Below are 10,919 nucleotides of genomic sequence, written 5' to 3' on the forward strand. Positions count from 1 at the left end.
CCTGGTGAGGTACTGGGTGGGGTGAGGTACTGGGTCCTGGTGAGGTGCTGGGTCCTGGTGAGGTACTGGGTCCTGGTGAGGTGCTGGGTCCTGGTGAGGTGCTGGGTCCTGGTGAGGTGCTGGGTCCTGGTGAGGTGCTGTATTGGCCCTTTCAGTGCACTAGTACTTCCTAAAAGGAAGCTAAGGAATGAGTGCTCCTGTAGGAGAATCTAGGTTTCCATAAAGATCTGCAAATGAGAGAGGAGCTTCTCATCTCTTCAGTCATTCAATGGGAACCACAGTGTGAAGACTACATGGGTCTGGTCTCTGTAGTCCCAGGAGATCCTTCTGGGGTTATGTTCTTCTCTGTGAGGTACAGAGAAACTAGACAATGCTAAGTTGAAACTGAATAGTTAAAATTCGATAATTCTAAATAGTGACCCTCTTTCATTTCCTTCCAAAGTAATTGATCATGATGTTGTCCACCCAGACACTAGACAGATAAAAATCTTGCTAAACATCTCTGTAGAGAGATCCTGTGAGCAGAAAGAGTAGTCATCTCCGGGCTCAAGCTCAAAGGCTGGTTGTTGGGCACTCTTCTGCCCGGCAGGATGCCAGGAGCCATTGGGGCTCAACAGGTGCAAACTTACTTCTCAGGATGAGGAGACGTTTGGATAATGTAATCACCAAAATAGCAGCACAACTTCCCAACAACACAGGAAGGACTCCCATCCATGTCAGTATTTACTGTGCTATGGTGGTGGCATACACGAGTGGTTATCGGCTGTTACAGGCGTCGGCTGTAAGCCAGCCACCCCACTACTTGAATGAAAATGAGCGTATCAAATTCTGTTTCAAGTCGCTTTTGTCTAATCAGTGAGTACGACCAAGTTGTTAACCAGCGGGAACTAATTACGTACTTTCTTTCCATTTGCCTAGAAGGAAGTGAAATTGAGGGGGACAGGACTTATCAAGTTTTCTTTGAAACTCTCTAAAGCCACCGCCAGATCTTGGCAAACCTTTCTAAAAAAGATGTTAAAGTCCTTTCTTCTACCCACAGCCTCACAAAAGCATGTGGTAGTTAGCTTCTACAGAAGTTTGCAACAAGGGCAAAGCCGTTCAAAAAGCGGTGATGTCCCTGGAGTAGTCAGGTTCATAACTGACTTGCCTCTGGGATATTCTCTCCACTTTGGTATTCTCAGGTTTTAAATTTGTTTCACTTTTGCCTCGAAACCAAATAAATGAAGCAAGCTGCCACACCCTGTTTTCTCCGAGCTCCACGTTCTGCCACAGTGGCGCGTTACTAGCAGTGACGTGGTAGTTTCTCTATTCACACATGTTCTATGCTTTCTCTATCTAGGCCGCGTGCAGATGCTGCCACAGGCTGTGTGTCTCCTGCACGCGCTTCTGGAGAACGGACACACGGTGTATGTCCACTGCAACGCTGGCGTGGGCCGCTCCACTGCTGCGGTATGCGGCTGGCTCCACTACGTCATCGGCTGGAGTCTGCGCAAGGTGCAGTACTTCATCATGGCCAAGAGGCCTGCGGTCTATATCGACGAAGAAGCTTTGGCCCAAGCACAACAAGACTTTTTTCAGAAGTTCGGGAAGGTTCACTCTTCCATATGCACTTTGTAGGTGACCAACCACCCCTTCTAACTGCCTTAGTAAGGAACTTGGGGGTGTGGCTAGTGGAAGACCTGGAGACAAAGTTGCCATCTGAATAGGGGACGGTGTTACCTGGAGATACCTTCTATTGTGGCTTGGTTGGGCTTAGGTGTGAAATATTTTTCAAAGGAAACTGAATGCCATATGAGAAAACTTCAAAGGCCACTGACAGTGCAATGAATGCCCATAGTTGCTGATGCCGTGGGCTGGGGGCCTTTGCCTACAAGCTTCACATAGATGCATTTATAGATTTGTGACTCTTTGGCATGCAAAAGACAAGAGAGTGGTTAAGTGGATTTTTATCATTACTGTGAGTGTCACACACACATACTGCATGTGTACACACACACACACACACACATACACACACACTCACACACACCACACACACAGCTTTTTACTGAACTGAAATTGCAGTCGTGGCTTTCTGTAATTTCCTTCATCCTGTTTCATAGTTGTTAACATCTCTAAGACGCCACCCTCCTAATTTTACTGTCCTCCCAGTATGACTGCAGAAGTAGAGTTCACCCTCTGTTTTTCTCATCTTTTTATTGCCTTTTTTTCCCTTGGGACAGAATTTGAAACTACTTATTTAGTGTAATACAGAAAACTGACCCTTGAACTCATGGTAATCCTCTTGCCCTGACCTCCTAGAACTGGGATGAAAGGTGTGTGCCTTATACTCAATGCCACTATTTTTCAATTGAGGTTTGTTGAGTGTAGGCTGGCTTGCCCAATCTCAAGGTGAGTAGGAAGGAGACGAAGCTCACAATCCAGTTTATTTGGCTCAGAGCTGCTTTCAGTGCCATTGTGGGTTTTTTTTTTAACCAGACTATCATGGCTGCAGCTTTGTCTATCTTGGGGTAACATTGCTACCCCTGCTGTTGTTTCTACAGTGGCAAATGAAACAGTGCTCTGATGCATTGCCAAAGAATGTGGAAAACCGTTTTCTTTTGTTCAACCTTCTGTAAGCTGTGTAGGTTCTCAAGGCTAATTTATCTGAGAGGAAGGAACCTGCAGAGGCCATGACCACAGATTGTTGTACAGCTAGGGGCTAACCTTGGTACTCAATTCAGTATAACTGCTGCTCCTCCCAAAATATGCTCAGTTCTATTAGATTCTATCAGAAGTACAAACATCAGCAAAACTTTGCCTCCTAAGATATAAAATCTAGAAACAGAGCTGTGTTCCATCCTCTGGAAGATAGTTCCCAAATACAACTCATGCGTTAAGGGCACAGAAGGGGACTTATCTTTAGTTGAATGCCACTGTGTGACAGTCACTTCCCTATCTTTAATGCCATCACCACTCTTTCTGGGCAAGGTCATCATCTCTGTTCAGATGGGAAAGTTGAGGCCCAGAGAATTTACAGCACTTGTCTATTTCTGTTGTCATGGATGAAGCTAGGTTTGTCTCTCAAATCCCATACTGCCAAAAGTTAAAGTATGATGCTTAAATATGTTTCTCTGCCATATTTTATAATCAAGTGTTAATAGGTAGAGATGGTTATTTGGAAGGCACAGAGACAGTAAGGCCACAGCATAAGTTGAGCAGTGGGGGCTGGCAAGATGGCTCAGAGGTTAAGAGCACTGTCTGCTCTTCCAGAGGTCCTGAGTTCAATTCCCAGCAACCACATGGTGGCTCACAACCATCTATAATCAGGTCTGGTGCCCTCTTCTGGCCTGCAGGCATACATGGAGGCAGAAAGCTGTATGACATATACATAATAAATAAATAAATGTTAAAAAAATCTTTGAAAAAAAATAAGTTGAGCAGTGTTCAGAAAAGGGAGTATGTTCTTAACACTTAGAGGGGGTGGCAAAGGAGAGAGAGAGAGAGAGAGAGAGAGAGAGAGAGAGATATTTTTCAGCATGATGACACCCATGGGAGGTGGCATTTGCTTTGGGCAGAGCAGTCTACAGGAAACATTTCTCTTGTAATTTGACAAAGTTAAGTCTATAAGCCAGCATCAAGTGATGTACAGCCTCTCCTATGAAATACAGCCAGATGTAGTTGTTGTGTTTAAGAACCAGTTTATGCTGCCTGCCCCTGGAACTGAACTGAACCGGTCACACAGCTCTCTGTACCCAAATCCCATGGTGGAGAGAGTAGGACTCTCAGAAGTGCAGACAATCCTGAGAGTTAAGGGGAGACTGCCACTTCTGCTCACATTCCTGGCCCAAGAGGAACCTGCCTAGATCTGCTGGATACAGAAACCTAGGAGCAGTCAGTGGGACCCTTCCAGTTTCTGTCTGTACCAACAGCCTAAAGCTAGTCCCCTGGAGCTCTGAGACACCAGAAAGCAGAGGTAAGAACAATTCCACTGCTCCAAGTGACCTGCCTGAAGACTGCAGGTCACACAAATCAGAAGCAGCTCTCTGTTCCCAGATTTGACTGAAAGAAAACAGGTCTACAGGAGTGCTGATACACAGGCTTACAGGAGGGTCAAGCCACTGCAGAGACAGCAAGACAAGCTAACACCAGAGACAACCTGATGGCAAGAGGCAAGCAGGGGAAACAAAGCAACAGAAACCAAGACTGCTTGGCATCATCAGAGACAAGTTCTGCCACCAAAGCTGATACTGGATATCCAAACAGACCAGAGAGCAAGATTTTGATTTAAAACCACATCTCAAGATGATGATACAGGACTTTAAAAAGAACATAACTCCCTTAAAGAAATATAGGGCAACACAGGTAAATAAGTAGAAGCACTTAAAGAGGAAACACAAAAATCTCTTAAAGAATTACAGGAAAACACAACCAAGCAGGTGAAGGAATTGAACAAAACCATCCAGGATTGAAAAATGGAAATATAAACAATAAAGAAAGCACAAAGGGAGACAACCCTGGAGATAGAAAAACCTAGGAAAGAGATCAAGAGTCATAGATGCAAGCATCACCAACAGAATACAAGAGATAGAAGAGAGACTCTCAGGGGGAGAAGAAAACTTTGACACAACCATCAAAGATAATGTAAAACGCAAAATGCTCCTAACCCAAAACATCCAGGAAATCCAGGACATAATGAGAAGATCAAACCTAAGGATAATAGGCACAGAAGAAAGTGAAGACTCCCAACTTAAAGGGCTAGTAATATCTTTAACAAAATCATAGAAGGAAACTTCCCTAACCTAAAGAAAGAGATGCCCGTAAACATACAAGAAGTCTAAAGAACTCCAAAAAGATTGACCAGAAAAGAAATTCCTCCTCTCACATAATGGTCAAAACACCAAACACACAGAACAAAGAAAGAATATTAAAACCAGTAAGGGAAAAAGATCAAGTAACGTATAAAGGCAGACCTATCAGAATTATACCAGACTTATCACTAGAGACTATGAAAGCCAGAAGACCATGGGCAGATGTCATACAGACACTAAGAGAACACAAATGTCAGCCCAGGCTAGTATATCCAGCAAAATTCTCAATTAACATAGATGGAGAAACCAAGATATTCCATGAAAAAAATCAAATTTACATAATATCTTTTCACAAATCCAGCCCTACAAAGGATAATGGAAAACTGAACACAAGGAGGGAATCTACACCCTAGAAAAAGCAAGAAAATAATCTCATTTCAACTAACCCAAAAGTAGATAATTCCATCTCTAACAACAAAAATAACAGGAACAACAATCATTGGTCCCTAATATCTCTCAACATCAATAGACCCAATTCCCCAGTAAAAAGACATAGACTAACAGACTGAATATGTAAAGAGGACCCAGCATTTTGCTGCATACAGGAAACACACCTCAGTGACAGACACTAACTCAGAGTAAAAGGCTGGAAAACAATTTTCCAAGCAAATGGTCCTAAAAAACAAGCTGGAGTAGACATTCTAGTTATCAAAAACATAAGGAAGGACATTTCATATTCATCAAAGAAAAAATCCACCAAGATGAACTCTCAATACTGAGTATCTATGACCAGATTCAAGGGCACCATCATTCATAAAAGAAACCATGCTAAAGCTCAAAGCATACATTGCACTTCACACGATAATAATGGGAGATTCCAACACCCCACTCTCATCAATGGACAGATCATGGAAACAAATGAAACAGAGACATAGAGAAACTAACAGAAGTTATGAACTAAATGGATTTAACAGATATTTATAGAACATTTCATCCTAAAACAAAAGAATATACATTCTTCTCAGCACCTCATGGTACCTTCTCCAGAATTGAGCTTATAATTGGTCACAAAACAAGCCTTAACAGATACAAGAAGATTGAAATGATCCCACACATCCTATCAGATCACCATGGACTAAGTCTGCTCTTTGATAACAACAATAACAACAGAAAGCCCACATATACATGGAAGCTGAACAACACTCTAATCCATGATAAGGAAGAAATAAAGAAAGAAATTAAAGACTTTTTAGAATTTAATCAAAATGAAGGTACAACATACCCAAACTTATGGGACACAATGAAAGCAGGGCTAAGAGAAAAACTCGTAGTTCTGAGTGCCTGCAGAAAGAAACAGGAGAGAGCATATGTCAGCAGCTTGACAGCTCACCTGAAGCTCTAGAGCAAAAAGAAGCAAATACATCCAAGAGGAGTAGAAGTCAGGAAATAATCAAACTCAGGGCTGAAATCAACCAAGTAGAAACAAAAAGAACTATACAAAGAATCAACAAACCCAGGAGCTGGTTTTTGAGAAAATCAACAAGATAGATAAACCCCTAGCCAAACTAACTAAAGGGCTTAGAGGCAGTATCCAAATTAACAAAATCAGAAATAAAAATGGAGACATAACAACAGAATCTGAGGAAATTAAAAAAAATTATCAGATCCTACTACAAAAGGTTTTGTTCAATAAAACTGGAATAGCTGGAGAAATGGACAATTTTCTAGACAGATACCAGGTACAAAAGTTATATCAGGATCAGATAAACCATCTAAACAACCCCGTAACTCCTAAAGAAATAGAAGCAGTTATTAAAAGTTCCCCAACCAAAACAAAACAAAACAAAAACAAACAAACAAACAAACAAACAAACAAAAAACCCCAGGACCAGATGGGTTTAGTGCAGAATCCTATCAGACTTTCATAGAAAACCTCATACCAATACTGTCCAAACTATTCCACAAAATAGAGAAGGAGCACTATCCCAATTCCTCCTATGAAGCCACAATTTCTTTTATACATGAACCACACACAAAGACCCAACAGAAAGGTAACTTCAGACTAATTTCTCTTATGAATATCAATGCAAAATTACTCAATGAAATTCTCGAAAACCGAATCCAAGAACACATCAAAATGATCATCCATCATGGTCAAGTAGGCTTCATCCAAGGAATGCAGGGATGGTTCAATATACAGAAATCCATCAACACAATCCACTGTGTAAACAGACTCAAAGAAAAAAACCACATGATCACCTCATAGATGCTGAGAAAGCATTTGAACAAATTGAACACACCTTCATGTTAAAAGTCTTAGGAAGATCAGGAATTCAAGGTCCATACTTAAACACAGTAAAAACAATATACAGCAAACTGCCCACTCTCTCCCTACTTATTCACTATAGTCAAAGTCCTAGCCAGAGCAATGAGACACCAAAAGAAGGTCAAAGGGATAAAAATTGGAAAGGAAGAAGTCAAAATATCACTGTTTGCGGATGATATGATAGTATACTTAAGTGACCCCAAAAGTTCCACCAGAGATCTACTAAGCCTGATAAACAACTTCAGCAAAGTGGCTGGGTATAAAATAAACTCAAATCAGTAGCCTCCCTCTACTCAAAGGATAAACAGGGTGAGAAAGAAATGGGAAATGACAAAAATAAAAACCATAGGATAGTGAAAACTATCCACAACAATACAAGAACTTCTGAGGGAATCATCATACCTGACCTCAAGCAGTATTTCAGAGCAATGGTTACAAAAACTGTATGGTATCAGTACAGAGACAGGCAGGTAGATTAGTGGAATAGAATTGAAGACCCAGAAATGAACCCATACACCTAGGGTCACTTGATCTTTGACCAAGGAGCTGAAACCATGCAGTGGGGAAAAATGGCATTTTCAACAAATGGTGCTGGTTCAACTGGAGGTCAGCATGTAGAAGAATGCAAATGAAACAATTTTTATCACCCTGTCCAAAGCTAAAGTCCAAGTGGATCAAGGACCTCCACAATAAAGCAGATACACTCAAACTAATGGAAGAAAAAGTGGAGAAGAGCCTCAAATTCATGGGCACTGGGGAAAATTTCCTGAAAAACACACCAGTGGCTTATGGTCTAAGATCAAGATTCGACAAATGGGATCTCATAAACTGCAAAACTTCTATAAGGAAAAGGACATTGTAATTAGGACAAAATGGCAACCAACAGATTGGGAAAAGATCTTTACCAATCCTACAACAGATAGAGGACTTATATCCAAAATATACAAAGAACTCAAGAAGGTAGACTACGGGGAGACAAATAACCCTATTAAAAAATGAGGTTCAGAGCTAAACAAAGAATTCACAGCTAAGAAATAATGAATGTTTGATATGTACCTAAAGAAATGTTCAACATCCTTAGTCATAAGGGAACTGCAAATCAAAACAACCCTGAGATTCCACCCCACACCAGTCAGAATGGCTAAGATCAAAATCTCAGGTGACAACAATACTTGTGAGGATGTGGAGAAAGAGGAACACTCCTCCATTGTTGGTGGGATTGCAGACCGGTACAACCAGTCTGGAAATCAGTCTGGAGATTCCTCAGAAAATTGGACATTACACTACCTGATGATCCAGCTATACTATTCCTGAGCATATACCCAAATGGTGCTCCAACATACAACAAAGACACATGCTCTACTATGCTCATAGCAGTCTTATTTATAATAGCCAGAAGTTGGAAAGATCCCATATGCCCTTCAACAGAGTAATGGATATAGAAAATGTGATACATCTACACAATGCAATATTACTCAGCTATCAAAAACAATAACATCATGAAATTCATAGGCAAATGGATGGAACTAGAAAATATCATCCCAAGTGTGGTAACACAATCACAAAGATACACACATGGTATGCACTCACTGATAAGTCCATATTAGCCCAAAAGCTTGAATTACCCTAGATAAAATTCACAGACCACATGAAGCTCAAGAAGAAGTACCACCAAAGAGCAGATGCTTCAGTTCTCCTTAAATGTGGGAACAAAAATTTTCATAGGAGGGGATATTGAGACAAAGTTTGGAGACGAGACTGAAGGGCCATTCAGAGCCTGACCCTCCTGGGGATCCAGCCCATATATATATATATATATATATATATATATGTGTGTGTGTGTGTGTGTGTGTGTGTGTGTGTGTGTGTGTGTATGTATGTATGTATGTATGTATGTATGTATGTATATGTATATACAGCCACCAAAACTTAACAATATTGATAAAGCCAAGAAGTGCATGCTGAGAGAAGCCTGATATAGCTGTCGCCTGAGAGCCTTAGCCAGATTGTGACAAATACAGAGGCAAATGTTAGCAGCAAACCATTGAACTAAGAACGGGGTCCCTGTTGGAGAAATTAGAGAAAGGATTGAAGGAGCTGAAGGGACTTGCAACCTTATAAGAACAGTATCAACCAACCATAGCTCCCAGTGACTAAACCACTACTACACATGGACAGACCCATGGCTTCAGCTGCATATGTATCAGCAGATGACCTTGTTGGACACCAATGGGAGAAGAAGCCCTTGGTTCTGCCAAGGGTGGACCCCCCAGTGTAGGGGAATGTCTGGGTGGGAAGTTGGGGGAGGGGGAGTTACTAGGGAGGGGGAATACACTTTTAAAAGAAGCAGAGGAGGATGGGATAGGAGGCTTATGGCCAGAAAACCGGGAAAGGGAATAACATTTGAAATGTAAATAAAAATATCCAACAAAAAATAACCAATTTATAGTTAAAATGTATTATTTAAAATTAAAATTTAAGTGGACTATTTTAAACTAATATAATGGTGTGTGTGTGTTTGTGTAATTTTCTTAATGTCTTAAGACATCTGGCCATGTAAGTTCCACTGTACAATGCCCTTTTTAAGGTGAAATTTTCTCTATTGCTTTGATAAATAAAATTTTTTGGAACTATTGAAGAACATTTTAGAATGACTTCAGTTTGCCTTCAGTGAGTGTTTTGTCTAATGTGCCTCAAAATCCACCCAAGAGTTTTGCTAAATAAAAACATAAAAAAGAGGCCTTTGCACACAATTGTTTTAATGCTGTCATTGTACTCTGAAATCTAACGAACACACTTTTTATTTATTTTTCATTGTAAATTGGAATTTGTGAGGGTGGCACTGGGAGGAGGGGCTATGGTTGGCTTGTAAAGTGAATAAATAAATAAATTAGTGAAAAAAAAGAGGCTGGGAATGAGAAGGAAATAATGAAGCAATCCAGCTCACCCAAATTGCCTTTTCTCTGTTGTCCTTTCTCATTACCCTGTGGATGCCATCCATGAAATGGTTTAACTAACAGAAGGAGTCAAAGGTGGAAACACCACATGGTAGTGAAGGTGAAATTGAAGAATTGTCTGGGAGAAGAGCAATGAAGAGCCTGTCTCAAAGCATTATTGTTGGCCATGTTCTGGGGGTGTGTATGTGTGGGGTGCTGGGATGGAACCTTGGGCCTCACAAATGGTCAGGTACTCTGTATACTGAACTTTACCTCTAGTCCAATGAAACTTTTACTCACAGAATTCTCACAGGAATTCCTAAGAAATCGTGCTTAGTTAAGGAGCACCAAGGTACCATTACTTTCCATTAGACTTTAAACATCTCCTTTTTTTTGTTTTGTGGAACAAAACTGGTAAAAAGAAAAGAATTAACAAAGCACACACACACACACACACACACATTCTCTCTCTCTCTCTCTCTCTTGACTTGTCATAAAAATGTTGAAGAAAAATGTAGTTAAGACTTTGGGAATGAGCAAAGTGGACATCCCCTTCTTTGAGGAAAAAGGGAGGGTGTAATGGGCGGAGGGATTTGTGAGGGTGGCACTGGGAGGAGGGGTTATGGCTGGGATATAGAGTGAATAAATAAATAAATTAGTGAAAAAAAAGAGGCTGGGAATGAGAAGGAAATAATGAAACAAGAGACTCAAAAGAGAACGAAATGGGAATTAGAACTCTCCATATACTGTGCAATAGAGAGACAAGATGGGAAGGTACAAACAAACTTCCCTTTAAAGGTGATCAAGTACAGTTCTTTTATTTTATAGAGACAGAAGCAGAGCAGAAACACCATATCATAATGCAGT

At 40.7% G+C, this 10,919-nt stretch overlaps 1 protein-coding gene across 2 annotated transcripts in view; it reads left to right on the plus strand.

Annotated features, from left to right (window-relative positions):
• Epm2a (EPM2A glucan phosphatase, laforin) overlaps nucleotides 1-9,855 on the plus strand; it is a 126,081-nt gene extending 116,226 nt beyond the window's left edge. The window contains exon 4 of one of the 2 annotated variants that reach the window (NM_001276762.1): nucleotides 1,340-1,764. In NM_001276762.1, the coding sequence (NP_001263691.1) occupies nucleotides 1,340-1,617 (278 nt within the window). In that variant the 3' untranslated portion in view covers nucleotides 1,618-1,764. Of the gene's footprint in view, nucleotides 1-1,339 lie in introns of both variants that reach the window. The other variant, XM_039106219.2, reaches the window with a different exon arrangement.
• Nucleotides 9,856-10,919: the final 1,064 nt, after the last annotated feature.

Source organism: Rattus norvegicus, chromosome 1 (genome assembly GCF_036323735.1).
Source record: "Rattus norvegicus strain BN/NHsdMcwi chromosome 1, GRCr8, whole genome shotgun sequence".
In the NCBI taxonomy this organism is placed as follows: domain Eukaryota; kingdom Metazoa; phylum Chordata; class Mammalia; order Rodentia; family Muridae; genus Rattus; species Rattus norvegicus.